Raw genomic sequence first — 21405 nt, forward strand, 5'->3', positions numbered from 1 at the left:
CTGGTGTGGCCCTCAATATGGGGCTCCCTTCTCAAGCAGTCCTTCTCCTTACTAAAACTGCAGTCCTCTGATTGGACCATCAGCCCCAGCCCTGCTTCTTCACTGTATCTTGTGCAGCTGTGTGAGGTCTGTGCAAAGGGGTTAACTCCCTGCTTGCTGAAAAGAAGTAGGCCTTTTGTTGCCCACAAAACCACCATTGCATGGAGTTCAATCTACTCCTGGTTCGCTTCGAGTCTCCTGCTCCTAAATGTATCACTGTGAATGTCTCGATGTATTGCTAAGCTTTCTGATTTAAAGCACTAGACCCCCTCCCCCGCAAGTTCTTTTAAGTATAACTAGACTTTATTAATGAAGCACTAAGGATATTTAAACCATAACATAACAGAAGCCTGCCCAAGAGAGCAGGAATCTAGGAGCAAATTTGAGGAATCTATAGTTTATTGATCCTTGAAATACACCTTCCTATCCCCATTTATGGATATGTTAGTGACTGTCAAAGACTGGTGCTACATTGCAAACCGATCCCTCTTGTGTACTGACAGCACACAGAGGGACAGGTGAGTACCTAACAAGATTCCTTTTAGCCCTCCAGGATTCCTGAATCAGGTAGGATGTCAGTCTGATTTTCAAAGGTGCCAAGCACGTCCATTTCCCCTGGAGTTCAACACAATTTGTAGCAGCTCAGTGCTTGCTCATCTTAATCAAGCCTCAACAGCTGAATCCAGGGAGCTTTTAGATGCGAAATAAGCTCTTAAGCACAATACAATTTACATTAATGAGGAAGTTTGTCTAAGATTTTAGCCCAGAGGCCTGATCGATCTTCAGTGTTTCGCCATGTGCTCTTTAAATTTTCAATTAACCCCAGCTCGGCAGCTTTCATTGAAACCAATCCTTTTAGGGGCTGTGCTTCCACTGTGGGGGTAAGGAACAATCATTTGCTATGTCGTCCTTACTTTCCTTTCCCACAAGATGCAGGAGACCCGAACCACTGGCATCTCAGAGTCACTACACCGCTGGCACCTTTGGGGACAAGACTCAAGGGGAGAAAGGCAGGTCCACCCATTCTGGGTGCCAGAGACTCACCCTCACCAGCTGAAATTCCCTTGATTTTTAAAATTTTTTTTTTTAAATTACTGCCACTGGCTTTCATCTTTCTGATCTCGGGTTTAAGCCTTTGCCTTTCCCCCTCCTTTAATTTGCTATACCCAATCCCTACCCTTCACTCATTTTCATCTCCCCGTTCCTCCCACCTTCCCTATTCATCCCATCAGTTCCACACAAGACCCCTGCCCCCCAGCAGTTTTTGAAAACCATCTGGAATGGTCAAATTCAACACACTGCTTTCCTCGGGAGCCTTATGAGCTATTCACCATTTCCTTTATCCTACCCCCATCCATCCCTCTAGGGTTCATTATCCACAACTGGTGTAACTTGTTGGGACAGCACCCAGAACAATACAGGCCTGATCCCCCATTGGGGCCTGTGGGCATTACCATGACACCAGTCAAGGCGCTAAAATAGCGCAACCAATTCTTGTCACAGCTTGAACTACTGAATCACTCTTTTGAAGCTGACACACAACGCATTCTAGTGCAGGAGTTCTTAACCTTTTTCTTTTTTGAGCCCCCCGCATGCTATGCAAACTCCACAGCCCCTCTGCGCCACAACGGTTTTTCTGCCTATAAAAGCCAGGGCCAAGGTTAGGGGGCAGCAAGCAGGGCAGTTGCTCCAAGTCCCACGCCACAAAGGGTCCTGTGAAGCTAAGTTACTCAAACTTTGGCTTCAGCCCCGGCTGGCAGAGCTTGGAACTCCAGGCAATGGGGCTTCAGCTTTCTACCTGGGGCTCCAGCAAGTTGAATGTCAGCCCTGCTTGGTAAAACCCCTGAAACCCACTTGTGGCCCCCCCGGGGACCCTGGACCCCTGGCTGAGAACCAGTTCTACTGCAGAGTCCATAAAGTCATGTTCCATTCCCTGCTCCCCTGATGAATTGTGGGACCTTGGGAAAGCTGTTTATCGCTTATTTTCAAAGCTTATGGAGCTTTAGGGCACCACCTGTCTTTGAAGGGGAGAGAGAGAGAGAGAGAGAGAGTGTAAAAAGCATCTAGCGGAACAGGACCTCAATCCCACTGGAGAATTATTTGTGAAAATAAGCGCTGGGGATAAAAACCTGATTGTTAAATCCTCACTAAAAGCACCGTTTAAAGGGAAACATACTTAGACCCTGAAACTCTCCCTTCCAACTTTTTGTTGTTTTTAGAAGTGAAAGTCACCCCTTCAGTTTCATATTTTTGCATGCTGAGTTTGAGACACTCCATATCTTTCAGTAAATGATCCTTGGCATTCCCCGTGCCAGTCAGACTCTGCATGGCCACTGTGCAAACTTCCTCCCCACTTCACCACTAACCTCAACCCACATCCGGAGGGAGCCCTTTACCTAAGCATGCTTTTGTGCTCACTCGGTTCTCGGCAGGAAGTACAAGCTCTGACAATCATTTGGGTAATCGTCCTGATAACAATTATCAGGTCAATGAGTGCAACAAGTTTGTACCAGCATTCCAGACATCAAAAACAAGTGATTAAGCCACTTGCTGCTGTGGAAGTATATCATCTTACGTATTCATTTAGCTAGCCATCAGAAAATTACCACAATACCAAGCACATTTCTCCTTCAGGTGGTGTGTTTTCCTTCAGTTTTATGTGATGTGCTACTCCATTTTTTAAAAGCTATTTGTTCTTACTCACCAAAGGTTCAGTTTAAACCTTCATTACAATTCCATTTCGAAGTGGCAATCATCCAAACTAACTTTTCCAGCAATCAAAATAAAGCTAGATCTGTACAATCATAGGCATGGCTACAGCATAACCCTCTGCAACCAATATTGGTAAAACCAGACTTGCATGTTCAAGCATGGATTTTAAAGTAAAATCAGGGTCACACTGACAAGTCGAGCACAAAACCCCAGGAACAGAATGGTCCAAGCTTTCTTAATCTGTGCTTGAGCTTGTCTCTGGCAGGAATTTGTGAGGAATTGCAAACCATGAGTCAAATTAATAGATTGAGGACAGAAGAGACCATTACAATCTAGTCTGACCACCTCCAAACACAAGCCCATCAAGCCCATATCTTGTGGTTGAACAAGAGTACATCTTTTAGAAAGACAGGCAACTTCTGCCTCTGTGTGGGCACTTGAATTACCTGGAACCCTCCTACACCCTGATGCTATACAGCAGGAGGCTTAATTTGGCCCGAGGGGAATATACAGGATGGTCATCAAGCTAAGATCTGGGCTAGGACTCAGGAAATATGGGTTCCAGTCTCTGCTCCAGACCACAGGTAAATCATTCGTCTCGGTGTTTCAGATTTCCATTTGTGAAATGGGGATAATTCCTCCCTGCCTCATGGGAGTTGTGATAATAAAATTAATAAATATGAAGTGCTCAGTCAGATACCGTGTCAGTGCTACGTAGATTATCTACAATATACAAAAAGGCACAATTCCTTGAGCTGGAGATACGAGAAAGTTTGTTTTTGTGAATGTAAGTGCCTGAAGGATTTTTGCAGGAGGATTTAGCCTAACTTCTCCTTAAATCACTCCCCCATCTCCTTTCAACTCCTTGGAAGATGTACAGCTAAAAGACTGTTTTTAAACCTGGAAACAAAAGGTTAAAATGCTACTGGCAAGCTGCGTTTTTTACATTTAAAGCAAACCTGTTCTTGAAATTGTATTCACTTTAGAAGGTAAGATCTCCTCAACACTTACAGTGATTGGTTCTAAAACTTGAGTCCCAATTCTGGAAGTGTTCTCCCACTGGAGAAAGCATAACTACACTTGTAAAAGTTTACAGGCTCGGGCCCATAACATACAGAAACAGCCAGTCCTCCCACTCATTGCAACCATTTTCCTTTTCCAAAGTAGCAGCGTGCTTTAGGTCAGCACACACTAAGTAGCTCTGAAAATTTAGAAGAATATTCAGATAGCATCAGGTCAGCATGGTCTTTGGTAAGCCCTTTGCTGTAGTTCTGATCTATGTTCTAAAAACTGATTGAAACATTATGCTTAGTATGCCTGCCAAGCTGCTGCTTTTCTGGAGTAACCAGTGTTTTAAATGCGGCACACGCTGTAGCAGTCAGCTACATAGTGATGTCCTAGTCAGACCTGCACTGTAAAATACTTTGCATCTCTTCAGCTCTAAGTTATGGGGAGCTTTAAGAGCTCTACTGACATTAATTATGCCACATAACAGGCCTCTGAGGAAAGATATTTGATATACTTGGAAAATTTCTATCATACAGCAAGCCGTGTTTACAAGATTGAACAATGGCCCTGATTCAGGCACAAGACAGATCCATCCCCAATATCTTTTCCTGCTCACTGATTGGGGAATCTCTTCATCCACCAATGCAGTGCAGCAACTTCTGGGATGGAGCTTAACCCCCTCGAACTGCATATCCGATCACGGTACACCAGTTCAAAACAGGAAGTGAAAACATACAAACCACCCACAGATCTGTTTGCTCTTAGTTTTAAAAAAGTGGACAAAAAAGTCAACTCTCTTCAGAAGCTGGGGGGATTCTAATATTAAGACTTGCATCAAGTTTCATAACACATTTATACTCACCATGGCAGGTGATTTATAACGGGCATGTTAGAAGCGAGCGCCCGCACTGTTTTATATAGGATAATAAAGTTTTCATCAACCAGAGGTTCATATAAATGCCACTTTTAATCATGAACAAGTTTGCTTTCAAGTAAAACTAATATTGTTTTAAATAAAATATAAATTAACAGGTAAGAAGTTATACCAGGAAAGAACAAAAATAAAGACAAATGTGCACTAACTGAAGTCTGTGCATTTTCCAGTCCTTTCAAGCTTATGAGAGTTTCAGGGAGATCTCTGGACCATCATGAAACACTGTCAAATGAAGGATGAAAAAGAAATCACTTTTGCCACCATAAAACTATGCTTCTGAGACATCAAGGCGAAATCTATAATGACTAAACGAAGCAATGATTTCAGTTGTGTTTTGCATAAACACAGCAGTAGCCACAATAGATGTTTCTCTTCCGTTGCAGTACCTCAACACTTAAGATGTCAGCTTTTCACATTTTAACAGGTCCATTTGTTACTGCTTCTAAAAAAACCCCACACTTCCTTTTTCTTGATTTAGGAGGCTGAGAGTTTAGAAGCTGAGTGATATCAACCATGGACTTGAACAAAAATATGCACAGCTATATCCACTCATCCTATCTAGTAAGTGATATTTCAATATTTTACTGAGGAAAGAGAAATCAATCATTCTGTTACCATAAGCTGCCTCCACTTATTTGTTTACTGGCATCAAGTCTTGACTTCCCCTCCCCTTTAACGTGAAAGTGCATTTACTTTTTTAAATTACTTTTAAAAAACATTTTTGGCAGATATTCTCTAGTCCATTCGGCGTAGTCTGACCTCGATTTCCCATAATCTAAGTTGTTTCCAAAGCTCTTGCTGAGTTTAATACTGCTGGGAGAGGTTTCCTCATATGATTTTTGCGGGGGCGGGAGGGAGAAACCCTGAGGTAAAAAAAAATGGCTTGTACTTTAAAAAGTCTAATAAGGAGGCTCTTTATCCTGGTGTTTCATAAGGCTCCTGGAATCTTCTGCGGTGGGAGGCCTTCCTCAAGCCAGAGGGAAGCGGATGAGCCATTGCGCAGCATTCTCCGGTGAATCCGTCTCAGCCTCAGCAGATACAGCACAATGGACAGCAGCACAATCAGAAAACAGACGAAGAACAAGTAGTGATTGTAAACAAAGGAGAAGCCCCTCCAGTGGGAGTGATTTCCTCTGAAGTTCTCTTGCTGGATGTCTCTGAGAAACAAAGGGGGAAAACACGTACAAAACAGGAAACAGGACTTCAATCCTTCAGCAAGGCAAAAAAATTGCCTTTTGATCTTACCACAAAAACTGAAAGCACGTACACTAAACACATCTCAGCAACCATTACTGTCGTTGAGCTATCTGAAGACAAGAGGAATCTGGCTGACTTGCTGGCGTTTGTTTTTTATCCGCAGAGATTTTTACAAGACATGCTTTGATTTAAAATAAGCACCCAGGCCCTACGTACAAGTGTTTTATATGCTAAACTTGAAGCAATGTTTCCTCTGCTCTTGTTCGCCACCTGCTTTCATATCAAGCCACCCCACCATCCAAGCCTTGCACCTAACCATTTGCAAAAACAAACAGTACCTTAAAGGTAAAAATCGTGTTCGGTAAAGGATGGCTCCCAAAGTCCATTGCACTTCCTTATCATAAACCTGCAGAGCAGTTTTTAAGTTGCTGTAGTTGATGGGAAAAGAGAAACCACTGTGGAACACTTCATACATCCAGGAAGACTTAAAACACTGATACCTACAGAACAAGCGGAATAAAGGCTGGTTATGTGTCATTTGATTTTTCATTTTTTAATACTACTTATACAGTGCCATCGGGTCACGCAGCACTTACATATACAAGATTCAGATCCCTGCTCTGAGGGGTTCATAACCCACTGTAAAGACAAGAATATAGATAGCCCCAGGCCCAATGGTCTTCCACATTATATACGTTAGGTCTTCTCTGTGCCTGTCTTATAGGTGACAGCGGGTTAACCAATCTCTTATTATTTAAGCCCACTCTTCTTCTCCGATCCAGTACTGATGTGGGTTAGCTGTTTTGGGACTCACGGGAACTGGGGGTTTGTTCCCCCCCCCCCGCTTTTATGAAGGGATGGCACCAAGCACAATGAGACTGGAAAGCAACACGGAAGCCTCGATTCCTAGTCACCTGCTCCAATCATGAAACTACACGGCAAGGTAACACCTGTCCTGCCAATCAGTGACATACGGAGATACCTCAGATTTCATTAAAAAGTTTTATAAATCGCAATAAAAATGCATTACAAGATTGTTTCCCATACTCCAAGAGTTGCATTGCTGTATCACTAAAGAGCAACACTGGTTTACGATCAAGCTCTCTTATAGCGGATGCAATTAAGTTTCACTCAACCTGATCACAATAGGTCCTTTCTGGCCTGGGAATCTTCAAACTTGCATTCAGATTTCCAATGCCTTTTTAAAAAGGGAGAGACCCACCTTCTCTCTCTAATATCCTGGGACTGACACAGCTACACCTATGCCACATACAACAATGTTTTAAAATCAGTCATTTGGGCATAACGCTTCTCTTCTGGCAACTCTGCACGAATGATTTCTGCTGTACAAACATGAATACTCACTTCAATCTATGAAGATCAGCATGTGATGCATAAAGACCACGGTCAAACCGTTCCTGCAGGACAGACCACTTAGTGGCACAATAATCCTTAACAAAACAAAAAAAGGCTCTGTTTACATACTAAATTAAGGAAAATATGTGATGCCAATGGATAAGCAGCTTTATAAACAATGAAATGGAATTTAAAAATAAAAGTCAAGGGAAGGCTGGCAAAAAGTTAGTGGGTCACAGTTGGTTTGTGTTCTGGTCTCCTTTTATATGATTTGAAGCACATCTGCTGCATGACAGATAAAGAGACTGTAGTTACATTTTTCAAGTGTAAGAGTTCGGCCTGAGTTTTCTACAGTTCCAGCCCAGAATTTGAGAGCTGAACTCCAGACAATCTTGCTCATCCTAGAATCCCTCTACTATTACGTAGTAGCGAATCGTTCTCATGAGAAAACCCCGATGAGGCCAGACAATGAGCTACTGTCAGTTATATAGGAAAAAGGAGTTTGGATTCCAAAAGAAAAGCCTCATTGCCCCAGTTTCAGAAGTGGACGCTGTTTTGGATTACTAGGAAGATTATACCACAAGTATACTTCACCTTTGCAGCTTTAATAAATTTAGCAGCACTGTAGTCTCCCCCCATACGCAATACATCTTCGGTACAGTAGAAAAACTCAGAGAAGCCATAAAACTCGCTGTTCTGGAAGTGCACTGCAGGCTGATAGATGCCGTTTAAAGAGGTCTGGGTTTCATTGGTCTTATTCATGAGAGGCTGAATAATTTCACGACACAGATTAAAATCTCCAGTCCCTCGCATGTACAGTGTCTGTCCATTCTGTCGGATTTCATCCTCAACCTCTAGAGGCAGGCAAGGGTCCAGGTAGGGAGACTCAGAAGTCATACCAGTCTGTTTACCCAGAAGTCTGTCGTAAAATTAAGCACAGTTGAAACAATCGCAGGTACAGTACGCTCAAAATCTTATTTCGGACAAAGTTACATCATCAAAACAGATAGAATGAAGACCAAGTCATTCTGACTGGAGCAAGTTTTGGCACCTACTTTTGCATTCAGAAACCATCATACAGAGTACATTAAGTCAGGCACGCTGCGCTAGATCTACCGGAGCTATAAGCCATTTGGTCCGGAGACAGAGGAAACAAAAATTCAAGCCACTGCAGATTTTTTGTATTATGTTAAGATTTTACAATAACTCCATGAAGTGCATCTAAAAATGCCTCGGTGCAGAGCAGGCTTTATTCAGAATGCTGAAGCTACCAGAAACAACAGCTGCATCGCTACTCCAGTTACAGCCTGGCTAACTGATGCAAAAGTCTTTAATTAGCATAATTAAAGAAAAAAGTTTCATAAAAACAGTAACTGGAAGTTGGTACAAAAAAAAAAAAAAAAAACTACACACACACAAGTAGAAGTGCAGCTAAAATGGATTCTAAGGCCCCGTCGACAGTGCCCCACATTTTGGATCAAGGTGGTGTCAACAGCAAGGTGCTGTGCTGTAACTCCCCCGTGTGGACACTGTGCACACAAACTAAAATAAGCGAAGTTAATAACTTAGTGCAGCTTGATAACTTAATTGGTTAACAACACAGTAAAAGCCTCCTGATTGGTTAATCATTAAATCACACCGTGTTTCAATAGCATGTGCTGCAAAGAGCTGCAGGAGGCACATTAAAGGACTACTTGTGGCTCCCATGCTTCAGTCTGAGTATGACTGCTCCAGGCTGATGCAGTGTGGGATCTGGAGGAGATTTCCGTTTTGAGGGCGAGTCAGAGAATTTTCCCTCAGCCCCAAAAAAGAAAACAATTATTCTATTTATCCAGTCAGACATTTGGTACCTGCAGTTAACTATACTGCTAGAACAGACTGCTTGGCTCAGTGAAGCCCGAGCACCTCACATGGGCGAATTCAAATGCTCCCAGGCCCTCCTGTGGCTGAAGGAATAATTCCTCCATCAGCAATCTCAATGGTAATTTACAGCACTTGTATAAAAATTGACTGTTTCCTAGAACAGAGCTTCAAAATAATTTGCTGGAATGGCAGGTCTTGGGAACACCAAACACTTTGGATCATGAAAGCAGGCTTAGGTGGTTCTCCCAGTCCACGCTTTCTTCCCTGCAGCAGGACAGTTCCGTAGCCCTGAGAGTAAAGCCATGCGGCAGCATTAAAGCACTTGAGTCCTGCTGAGCTAGCCATTCTCTGAACATCATACTTCTGCCATTTGTGGGTCACAAACCTATTTCAGTCTATCAAGGTTCCAGAGTATTCAAGTTAGGGAATGAGTAGGAATAGTATTTAAAGAGGGACAGTATACTGCTCAACAATTTTACATGTGTCTATTTAGGAGGTCTACATTTTGCTTGGGTTTTCAGGACAGTTTAAGCATTTATAATATGCAATCAGCCACACAGCAAATTACCTGTTTCTAAACATTGTGTTGGTAAATATACTGTCCTCGTATCTCTGCCGTGCTGCATTCCCACCAAAACCAAGGAACGTCGCTACATACACTCTGTACACGTGCTCGGTCTGATGAGCATCACAGCCCAAATTGAACTCTGCAAGTAAGTTTTTGGCTACTTCCTCCTGCAAGCACCGAAGTGACAGGAGATTAGAGATACTTTTGCAATATAAAGCAAAGCTAGTCACAACAAGCCTATGAACACTCGAGTGCTACAGGCACTGAAGTGTCATCTCAGATCGGTTCTCAGAGACTCTGCATTCAGCCACTCTCACTCAGATTGCCTCAAGACATGTCCCAAAGTTGCTTGTCAAAATTTCTGAAGCACTTCAGAGAAAACACCAGTTCCGACACTTTGGGATGGTCTTCACTACAGGGAGATCTATGCTGCTGCAATCGAGGTAGCAGGGATCGATTTAGCGGGTCTAGCAAAGACCTGCTAAATCAATGGCAGAGTGCTCTCCGGTAGACCCTGGTACTCCAACTCTCCGAGAAGAGTACGGGAAGTCGACCAGAGAGTGATATTCACGTAGCTAGAGTAGCGTACCTTAAGTTGATTTACCCCGGTAGTGAAGACAAGCCCTTCAAGTAGAATGTGCAAAGGGAACGGGCGTAATGGTGTGTGGGGGTTGCAGCATCTGCAGTAGCAGGCTCACACACATTTGCTTGGTCAAGAGGGCAGAGGGAGGACCAAGGCATCACAAAAACTCTTTAGATCTAACATCTGACCCCAAATTCAGATAGTGCCTTATAAAACGATATGCTGGTAAACAATTCTTTACAACCTCTCGAACTATCAAATTCATCTTTAGTTCAGAGGACAATTTTTTTTTTTTTAATAGTACAAATAGTCAGTTTCCTCTCCCTGTTCAAGTTTTGAAACACTTAAAGTATAAGTGCTTTGTCAAAGACTTGTAATAAAATAAGGAGCTCAGATGGTATGTATTTCAAAGATTAGGATGATCCCCCATTAACATTGGTATTGAATTCTAAGTTTTCAAAGACTTCTCCAATTAGATTTCCACTCCAGTATCCTCTTCCTATATATGGGCATATCCCAAAGATGTGTGTAGGAAGAAGGGGAAGAATATTGCAGTAGATCTTTTGAGGAAAGAGGACAATTCTGCCCTCTATCTGAAGAGGCAGAGCTTGCTAATACAATTGTTCAGAATGAGGAAAAAATGCAATTTTACAGACTGCTTAAATAAAAATTGTTTCGTTTTAATCATGTATTGTTGGTCAAAGCCTGTGTTTCTTATACAGTCTCTCCTCTGGCAAATTCACCAGGAAGTCCATGGGAGTTTGCCTTATTCAAGACTTCAGGATTTGCCCTAAAAATCAATACATACTTTTGAGATTAAAATAAGTCATATGGTTCCATTTGAAATTTAGAAACAAAGTTAGTTCTCGTCTCTTTCACAGCACATATATTGTGTAGTGCACATAGCACATTTTGTTTAATACAGTGACCTGTTACTTTGATCATTTTCTCACGTTCAAGTTTATCAAGGGAAATTACATGACAAATAAATACAGCTCCCTTTTTATGCGGGAATTACACTACTTTTAGCATGAAAACTCTTAAGTACAAGTCTGCTTAGAAAAATCCAATTAAGAAAGTTAAATACTTGTACAAACGAACTTTCCACCATGCTTTATCAACTTATTTTTTTCAAATGAACAAAACACAAATGAATTGCTTAGCTGATGAGGGACTCGTGGTCACATCTTCTCTTGCCTGGTGTTGGGATGTGATGTAATGAAACAAAAACCAATGGATATGGGTTAAAAACAGAAAAAATGTACAGATAATAACCTGCTGTGAAGAGGCAAAGCTTACAGTTTTAGGGACTTCATATGCTATCTGGGTCGACACACCACCCATGTCGAGAATACCCACTGTCCTCTTACGAATGATGGCTTCTTTGTTCTCACTGGTAGGGATATGCACCTCTACTACTGCCTCATCCTCTGGAACACAAAATGGATAGCTGGCAATTCTGAGAAATACATTTGTGATGGGATCTGAAGCAGTATCAAACTCAAAGAGAAAGAGCACCTTCCATTGAACTGCTGTGTTGTTAATTACAAAATTTAATATTGAACATGAATCACTGGACTAGTCCGGTGAAATTTAGATATTGCTCTTTGCACAGTGCGTGACTGGTATGCTCCAATATGCCTATTTGAAGACACTCATTAAAAAATAGTTATCTGGCACTTCACTTCCACCCCCATGTGTTGATAATATACAGGAAGTTCCTTCTAAAATATAATTAATATACTTGCCATCATCAATATGTTCAAATCGTCCCAAAACAAAGTTGATGCCAATCCACGCATACACTCCTAGAAGCATTTAAAAAAAAGCAGCAAGATTGTAAAAAATGTTAGACCATCTGGTAGCTTTTTAAAAATCTATTACAGTTTAATCTCCCTCACTTATCTTTATGTTCATTTCATTTGTTAACACATTGTATGTCAACTGTGTTAGACACTGAAACTTTTTATAAGCATTACTTCAAAATTTAACAGTTTTTGTCACCTAAAATACTCAAACAATTCTCATAAAGTTCATTAGTTTAATCATTCAGTAGTTCAGTCATTCTTTAAGGCAAGTTTTTAAGTAAAAACAAAATATCAGAATAAAACGGGAAGATCTTGTCATCTATAAGTAATGCTACATTGCAGTCATGGGTATTTTTAATAGAAGTCAAGGACAGGTCATGGGCAGTAAACAAAAAGAAAAGGAGTACTTGTGGCACCTAAGAGACTAACAAATTTATTTGAGCCTAAGCTTTTGTGAACTACAGCTCACTTCATCGAATGCATCCGATGAAGTAAGCTATAGCTCACAAAAGCTTAGGCTCAAATAAATTTGTTAGTCTCTATGGTGCCACAAGTACTCCTTTTCTTTTTGCGAATATAGACTAACACAGCTGCTACTCTAAACTGGTCAGTAAACAAAAATTCATGGGCCATGACCTGTCCTGACTTTTACTATATAAGCCTGACTAAAAGTTGGGGGGGTGGGGAGTGGGAAGAGGGGAATATTGACTCAGCAAGACAGCTCTGGGGGGCCCCGCGGGTGCTCCCTACTCAGCTCCTAAGCGCCTCGTGCTGCCTCCGCTGTGCCCTAAGCCCCGGTTCTGCAGCTCCCATTGTCTGGGAACCGCGCCAAATGGGAACTGTGGGGGTGGTGCCTGCCGGCAGAGGCAGTACGTATCGCTAGGAGCTGAGGGAGAAGAGTTCCTCTCGCCCTTCCAGGGAACCTGCCCTACATAAGCACTTCCCCGCATGCCAATCCCCAGCCCTGAGCCGCCCCCACCCCCACCCAAACGCCAGCTGCTGGGGAGCAGGGGGGCGAGACTGCCCCAGCAGCAGCCTGTGCGACGGGCCCAGGGGCTTCGTCAGCTGCTCAGGAGGCCCCTGACCAGGCACACCAGCAGCCACTGCAGAAGTCATGGAAAAAGCCAAGGAATCTGTGACAACCACAGAGCCTTATCTATAAGCCAGTCATAGCCAACTATTCTTCCTCTACAGTGAGCATATATGTTTCTAAAAAGACTACTTTTTTCATACAATCAGAAATACAGGGCTGGAAGGGATTTTGTGAGGTCATCTAGTACAGCCCCCTGCACTGAGGCAAGACCAAGAAAACCTAGATCATCCCTGACAAGTGTTTGTCCAATCTGTTCTTAAAAATTGCCAATGATGGGGATTCCACAACCTTCCTTGGAATCCTATTATATTGGACTGGCTGATGTCAGAAATAAGAGAAAATGGACACATATGGCCTGACAGCTAAATAAGGAGGCATTTGTTATTTCTCCTGATTTTAGATGACATTTTTCATAAATTATTGGGCATTTTTTGCTTTTGACCAGGATGCAAAACAGTTGCTGTTGAGACATAAGAACTCTTAACTTACCAAGCATTTGGACAAGCCAGAAACAACAAGAATTTAACAAAACGGGACTGGAAAGGAACAAAAATATGTTAAAACTCTTTTCTTCTACAGCATTAACTTACCTTCCTGTTTCCCTGAAATAACTTCTGCATGAGAGTCCGAAAACAGAAAATCAAAATGCACAGGAATATCAGTGAGCAGATCTTCTAGTATTGCCTTCTGCTGGCTGCAAAATTACCAACATTTTGAACAACGGTTAAACTACTCAAAGCACTAAAATCTTTAAACTAAATATTGAAAGAAATAAGGTACCTATTCACCTCTCAGGCAGGATTCTCATCCCTGCAGTACAGAGGATATAGAGAGGAGTTTCTTTGTGTTTTGCACGGGGCACGTGTTCTGCAGCAAAGTTCAGAAGTGGAGAAATATAATCACTGACTCTTTCAGGAGAGCTAGCAAACTCTGAAATGCCTAGAGAAACAGATAGATGAATGAGGAAATGCCAAGTGTAAAGTAAAAGTTTCTTTCACATAAAAGCATCAAACTTGCTTTTTTTTTTAACCTCATAGGCTTTGAAGATTTAAAGTAATTATTTTTACATAAAATTAGCTATTTGCAACCGCTAACCAGTTTTGTAAGAAAGGGGCTCACAATCAGTTAATGTGTGTAAGGGAATTACTTAAAAACTAAAGAAGACTTGCTCTACTAATAACTTTCCAGCTAACAGTCAATGCAAGGCACAAACCAAGTACAAAATACTATTAAAGTATCTATGCTATATATAACCCTCATAACAATTCATGGTAATTTCTTTTTGGCTCTATCAATATAGCTTAGTGAAGTTCTAAAGTTCTGAAATGCAGTTTACCTCACCCTGCTCCCATTTCTAGATGTTTCAGTTCATTGTGGTTTTTAGGTTAAGATTAATATAACTCTTAAATGCTCAGCACAGACTTTGGCCCAATCCTCATTGTGATCAGAATAGTGCTTGCTATGCTGTCACCAGCAGCATTTCCATGGTCAGCATACACAGATATTTTCACACAATGGCATGAGAACTATGCAACAGGAAGACATGGATTGGACTTCAAAAGGAGATTGCTTAAACTCTTATTTTAAAAGTTCCCAAACAGTCAGTTTTTAATTATTCAAATACGTTGTTCCACTAAGTTACCCAATTGTTTACTTTCAAATTTGAGACAGATTCCATTTATGAATTAAAAATAACTTTGCATTTAACCTAAGACCTTACAGCATTTTACAAATAGTAAACCTTATAAACCGTGAGAGAGAAGTATTTCCCGCTCTGAAAAACGGAGGTAACTTCTGTACAGAAGTTAAATGACTTAAGGTCACCTAGTGAGTTAACTGCAGACGTGAGAAGATAACTCAGGTCTGACTCCTATTCTAACCAATAAACAATGGCCACAATCTATAGTTCAGCCCATTATCACTTCTTTGAATTTGTCTCTGAAACATTTAAAAACAAACACACACACACCCACTACTTGTTTGCCAAAATAACAGAATCAAAACTGATTCTAACTGAGCAGAACTGGTTATTTAACTGACAGCTCAACCTGTGATGCTTATAGGTACCTCCTACCTCCACATTGGCAGCATTGTAACAAACTGTAAAGCTGAATAAATCACCTTTCAAACCAAAACACAGATGAAGTCAATGGAGGACTACAATAATGTAGTTGTCCATTTCATAGTCCTTTGGGAAGCCACTGCAATCCAGTCATTAATATATAATTTGATATGAAGCAATTTTAAATTATCTGTGGCAAGAATTGCTTTACTGATATGCCTAAATATGATTTATTACTCCTTAATTTATACTTGCATCTAAGATATTTTAAAAGATGGACATAGGTTGGTTGTTTGTATTCCAACTGACCTTTCAGGCAGCAGGAAACAGTTTTTGGTTTTGAAGCCTTATTTTCTCTACCAACCTAGCATGATTATTTTTATGATTGGAGACGAGAGCAAGCTACATTATGACATTTCAACTAGCTTAATTTTCAGATGGTTTTACAATTAAGATAATTTTCAAGAAATTGTAACACTGTTCTATTTATTACTCGGAGGCCCTTATAAAAGGCTGTTTATGAAATACATCTAATTATTCAAATATGCCTAGAGACCAGTTGTAGCTACGAGACTCCAGAATTAAAAAAGAAGTCAGCTCTCTTCAGAAAAATGAAGCCTTGGGATTTTAATATGAATCTTGAATATTGTTTTGGGTTAGATAATCAGCTGTTCAGTCATTTTTTTCTAAACATTAGGGTTTTTCATACCTGGTTTAATTTTCATAACCACTGGTTTTCTGTTTTTGTCCCTCATTTGTTTGATGTCCAACAGATCATGTGGGTTGCCATTGTGTCTTGGCCAACAATACACAAAGATCCTAGACCCGCTGCTGCCACAGTCTACCACGATGCCATAGTTCAGATTGGGATTGCTGGTATCTGTAGCTTCAGTGTCAGTCACTCGAGCAAGGTATCTAGAAGAAAAAGCGGCTAAAGTCTATTGGGAATAAGGTTTTGTTTATATGCATGTGTATTATAAGTGTGATTTGATATACCAGACTAAAAAAAATTGTGAGGGTCTTTAATAGAAGGGAAAAGTGGTTGGGTTTTTTTTTGTTTGTTTTTTTTATTAAATAGACCTTAAGGCACACCATACATTATGAGATTTGTAAGCATTATCGTCATTTTGCACAGGGACAACATGAAGCACAGGGAAGAGAAACGTCTGCCCAAAATCATACAGTTGTTGGTGGCAGAGCTGGAAGTGGAAGCCAGGAGTTTCTGACTCCCCGTCGGAAATGTTATCTACTACACAGTACTTCTCCTTCCAGCTTTTATATGTGGAGATAAGGACAAATCAAACATCCTAAATTATTGGAAAGATTAATGGTTAATAAACTAAAAGCAATTTTAAGTGAGGAGAGGTACATCTAAAGAGAAACATGAGAGAAAAAATTTAAAATACAATTATGCAACATATAGACATTCACATACAGTCGATTCCCCTTATTAGCAACCTCTCTGTTGCCAGCAAAGAGTTGCTATTATCTGAAGGTTGTCAATAAGCAAAAGATAGATGTGCAGAGCTGCAACTCCGGGAGGAAGCACTGCGACATGCACGATGTCTCCCTGCAGCCCTGCAAATCTGCCTATGGTTGGGAGGGGAGGCTGCGGACAGGACAGCAACGGGGAGGGTTGTAAGACTGCAGCCAGGGAAGGCATGTCCGAGTGCTTCCTTCCTTTGCTGCATCCCTGCAAACCTTCCTGAAGCTGGGGCTTGGTACGTTCCTGCGCTTCCTTCCTGGCTGCTGTCCTGCAAATTTGCAGCCAACGAAGGAAGCACTGGGACATGCCGAGCCTAGGTTCCCGGTACCAGGGCAGGGCACAGCCTGGAGAGGACAGACAAGTACTGTGCATCCTCTCGGGCCCCCAGCGCTCCTGACCTCTGTGGAAAGCCCCTGCAGCTCCCCTTCCAGCTGCAGGCAGGTTTGTGGGACTGCAGCCAGGGATGCCATATCAAAAAGTTGTCAATAAGTCGCATGCCTGTTGCCAATATCCAAATCCCATTTACATTAAAGGCAGTGGGACAGGATCGGTTCCTGGCAAAACACTGCTATTACCTGGAAGTTGTTAATATCCTGATTGTTATTAAGTGGCATCCACTGTATATGTAAGAGAGAGAGATAAACATATACAGTTGTCCAACAAGCTCAAGAGAAGAGTGCCAAAAGGATATAGGATTTAACAAAAAAGTTCAGACCTCACTTGCAAGCTTGTTTAGGAGTTTACGCCTTTGCCTTCAAAATACAAAAAACAATAAGTGTGAAATTACTCCAAAAGTAATATACAAGGTTTGGAGAGAGGAAAGGATTCCTCCAAGACTGATTTCAGTGAGTAGCATCTTACATAAAAGGCTTTCAGTCAATTTATTTTTCCATGCTGCTTCGTACACATCAGGAGACCCAATCGCGACTCGCTGGTTCAACTGTTTGAAGTGATCAACATGGAACACCTGAGTTATGTTCATTTCCTGTCCTGAACATTATATTAGTCCTCACCTGTGAAACTTTTTATCCCTGTACAAACGCCCATATTTATTCCGGATGACAAGGGAATAATAAAGCAAGGAGCCGGCAGCAGCAAGTATACCAATGACAATAATTTGTCGCAAAGTGGTGTTCAGTATACGAGGACACCCCACTGGGGAGATGCTGAAGTGCCAGGAAGCAGGAAACAAACAGGAGATGCTGATCCTGAAATTCATAAAGGAGACAGACTATTTGAAATGCATCCTAAAGGCAGGGAGCTAAGCCTTCCCAAAACTGGCTAAGAATTTGAACAAATACTTAAATGAACTTCCAACTTTAAAGGTACATACAAAGGACCTGCTCCTGTTCCTAATAAAATTATACTGAACTCAGTGGGATCAAGATTACACCCTGAATGCTCGAAGAATCATCATCACAAGTTTAACAGCCAACAAACACCTTTCTGTCGGAACATGCATCCTACAATTTCAGTCAAACAGATCTTTAACTACCAAAATCTTAACGTTGCATAGGCCTCCTACTCAGGTTTTGCTTATGTTTCAATGACATCCAGCGTTAACAGAGGTTTTGCCTTTGTAAAATGCAAACAAGCTGGAAACCCAAATACTTCAGCACTATGACAGTACATGAGCTTAGGCAAGTGTTTGACACATGCAGCATTCTATTCCACACCACAAACTTTAAGCTCTTAATTTCTGCTTCAGAATCCATGCACAACAAGTTTTAAAAGCTGCACAACAAAAGCTTCTTTCATAAGGCTCATTAGCACAAACATATCAGAATGAGTTTTGAGTATAAAACTGTTAAAACCCTTTCTGATAAGAACGGCCATACTTTGTCAGACCAAAGGTCCATCTAGCCCAGTGTCCTCTTTTCCAACAGTGGCCAATGCCAGGTGCCCCAGAGGGAACGAACAGAACAGGTAATCATCAAGCGATCCATCCCGTTGCCTGTTCCCAGCTTCTGGCAAACAAAGAGGCTAGGGACACCATTCCTGCCCATCCTGGCTAATAGCCATTGATGGATCTATCCTCCATGAACGTACCTAGTTCTTTTTTGAACCCTGTTATAGTCTTGGCCTTCACAACAGCCTCTGGCAAGCAGTTCCACACGTTGACCGTGCATTGTGTGAAAAAATACTTCCTTTTGTTTGTTTTAAACCTGCTGCCTATTAATACATTTTGGTGACCCCTAGTTCTTGTGTTATGAGAAGGAGTAAATAACGCTTCCATATTTACTTTCTCCACACCAGTCATGATTTTATAGACCTCTATCATATCTCCTCTTCGTTGTCTTTTTTCCAAGCTGAAAAATCCCAGTCTTATTAATCTCTCCTCATATGGCGGCCGTTTGCCCTATTCCAATTCCAATAAAGCTTTTTTGAGATGGGGCAACCACATCCGCACACAGTATTCAAGATGTGAGCGTATCATGGATTTATATAAAGGCAATATGATCTAGCTTAATTTGCATTTTAATGGAGCTATATTAAATGCCACTGTACTTACTTTCCTTTAATACCATTGTTTCATGGCACTCAATCTGTTGTGCTCTGGAGGATGGTGTTACAGTGAAAGTGCTTTATAATTCTAACACCTCTGTTCTGCATTTATTCTTAGCTTTGCATTATCATGTTCAGCAGAAATGTGATCCAAGATTCGTCACTTTTCATTTTCAGAACAATTTCCAAATAACTAACCAACTAATCCTCAATGTCCCTGTGAGGTGGGTGGTATTGTCGCCATTATAGAACTATGGGAAAAAAGAGATTGAGTGGATGCCCAGATTTAGAGGCACTCAAACCTCAGAGCTGGGATTGGAGTTCAAGATTTCTAGGATTGCAGCCCTGTATTCACCATCCTGCAACTCTAGCTGTTTGATATTGAGGATTAGTTTGAGTGTCTCACCTTCCCATGTTGGGATATTCTGATCAGGGCAGGCAGTCAGGCAAAGTAGCTTGTGTTCTAGTATCATCCAGACATTCCAGATTTATAAGGCACATGGATCCTCCCCAGAGCCATCGTTCTTCTATTCCTGTATAACACAGATTTTAGTTAAATTAAAAAGTGATGTTCTCAGTAAGGCCCCAATCCTGTAATTCAGGAGCCTGAATGAAGTCAAACACTTATTAGGATTAGTTTTATATATTCCTTGCAGCATATCTGGTAGAGAAGCTCATTTTGAGGAGTTTATCTTTAGCTCTCGTAAATCACCAACAGGGATGGCAGCCCCCAAAATATAAATCATTCCAACTGTATTCTTCCGGAGGATTTTCAACATTTCAAACACAAAAAGCAATAAATCCAGACTACATTTCATTAATATTCTTAAATAAAGCATTTCTTTCCAATTAATCCCAAAGCACTTTACAAACACAGGCCCCAATACCGAAACAGGATCTGCACAGTTGGTTGATGGGATCCCATATGGATGCATGGGTACACCCATACACATCACACTGTGAAATTGAAGCCCTAAATATATACTGTATGAATTATATGCATGGATCACTTACCACTGAAATGCAGCCACCAATGAGATGGAACAGCAGCTGTAGCAGTGCACAGCAACACCATATAAAAAGCTCAGGACGGGTAGTGCTGAAGAACAGTGAATCAAGTTGGAACTGCAGGGAGAATTTAAGGAAAAAATCTGAATAATTAAATTGGAATTTGATCCACACCAGCATTAACATATTTCAATAGAGGAAACCTACCAGTTTACAAAAAATTCTGATATGTGATTTTTATCTACCATTGTTAAAAACAGCATTTACAACTGAGGGAAAGAAAAAATACACCTTTTTTTCAGTTTACTTTCCCATGTGACAGCACCTTTCCTATAGTCAATTTCATGTCTGTGTGGGCTTCAAACAATAACAATGGAGAGAAACATTAAAACCATGTAAATATAATTCTGAAACCACAAATTGCCATGGAAACTATCAGGCATATGTAATACCCAGAACTACTTTTGATTTCTTCTGCTTTATATTTTTTAAGCTTGTCTAGGTTTCATATTGGCAATGTTCCTTTATTAAATAAGTAAAAAGTTACTATTTCAAAATAATTTTGGATGTACGATTCTTATTTATAGTCACACGTGCCCACTTTTACTCGAACCGTCCTCTCAATCAACAATTCTGTAAATCCAGATTACAGGTTAAAAAAGCACTCTGGTTCACAAACTCAGTGGAGTAAGGAAAAACTCTTTTTGAAAGACATTGTGAGACCTGGATCACCAGACGCATTTTCTCCCTCAGCTCAAAAATCCACATAGCAAATGCAACAACCCTATCATTGCCGTGAATATGAGAGTGTTTTCAAAGTCTCATTTACAAAATGACATACCAGCCAGCCTTAATTATTCTAGCAGATACGCTGTACAACAAAGATGCTACAAGACATTTTGAGAGTTAGGTTAGAAAAACAGCCAATCCTCTGTTAGTGCTGCAGTCAGTAAAACGGTGTCCTTCAATACTATAGAAGCCTGGAAAGATCAATATTTCAAGGTCTGCGTGGCCTTTAGCAACGGGAGGCAGATAAACTTTACTGACCCAGATGACAGAATTTAAATTCTGTATTCAGAGAGGGTTTGTTTAAAGGAAAGTAACAGGTGCAACCTATAGGGTCACAGTGCAGCGTATGGTTTGATTAGCAAGGTTAGGACAGCAGCTCAGGAACATTACTACT

At 41.0% G+C, this 21405-nt stretch overlaps 1 protein-coding gene across 7 annotated transcripts in view; it reads right to left on the bottom strand.

The window, feature by feature from the left end:
• Window positions 1–4707: 4707 nt before the first annotated feature.
• ENTPD4 (ectonucleoside triphosphate diphosphohydrolase 4) overlaps window positions 4708–21405 on the bottom strand; it is a 53809-nt gene continuing 37111 nt past the window's right edge. For 6 of the 7 annotated variants that reach the window (XM_073324956.1, XM_073324954.1, XM_073324953.1 and 3 more), the window contains 13 exons: window positions 20229–20339; window positions 19621–19747; window positions 17723–17917; window positions 15933–16138; window positions 13950–14100; window positions 13752–13855; window positions 12009–12068; window positions 11536–11690; window positions 9678–9844; window positions 7841–8165; window positions 7256–7341; window positions 6229–6390; window positions 4708–5850 (listed from right to left, as the gene is read on the bottom strand). In XM_073324956.1, the coding sequence (XP_073181057.1) occupies window positions 5622–5850; window positions 6229–6390; window positions 7256–7341; window positions 7841–8165; window positions 9678–9844; window positions 11536–11690; window positions 12009–12068; window positions 13752–13855; window positions 13950–14100; window positions 15933–16138; window positions 17723–17917; window positions 19621–19628 (1848 nt within the window). In that variant the 5' untranslated portion in view covers window positions 19629–19747; window positions 20229–20339 and the 3' untranslated portion in view covers window positions 4708–5621. The remainder of the gene's footprint in view (window positions 5851–6228; window positions 6391–7255; window positions 7342–7840; window positions 8166–9677; window positions 9845–11535; window positions 11691–12008; window positions 12069–13751; window positions 13856–13949; window positions 14101–15932; window positions 16139–17722; window positions 17918–19620; window positions 19748–20228; window positions 20340–21405) is intronic. The other variant, XM_073324960.1, reaches the window with a different exon arrangement.

This window comes from Lepidochelys kempii, chromosome 26 (genome assembly GCF_965140265.1).
Source record: "Lepidochelys kempii isolate rLepKem1 chromosome 26, rLepKem1.hap2, whole genome shotgun sequence".
Taxonomy (NCBI): domain Eukaryota; kingdom Metazoa; phylum Chordata; order Testudines; family Cheloniidae; genus Lepidochelys; species Lepidochelys kempii.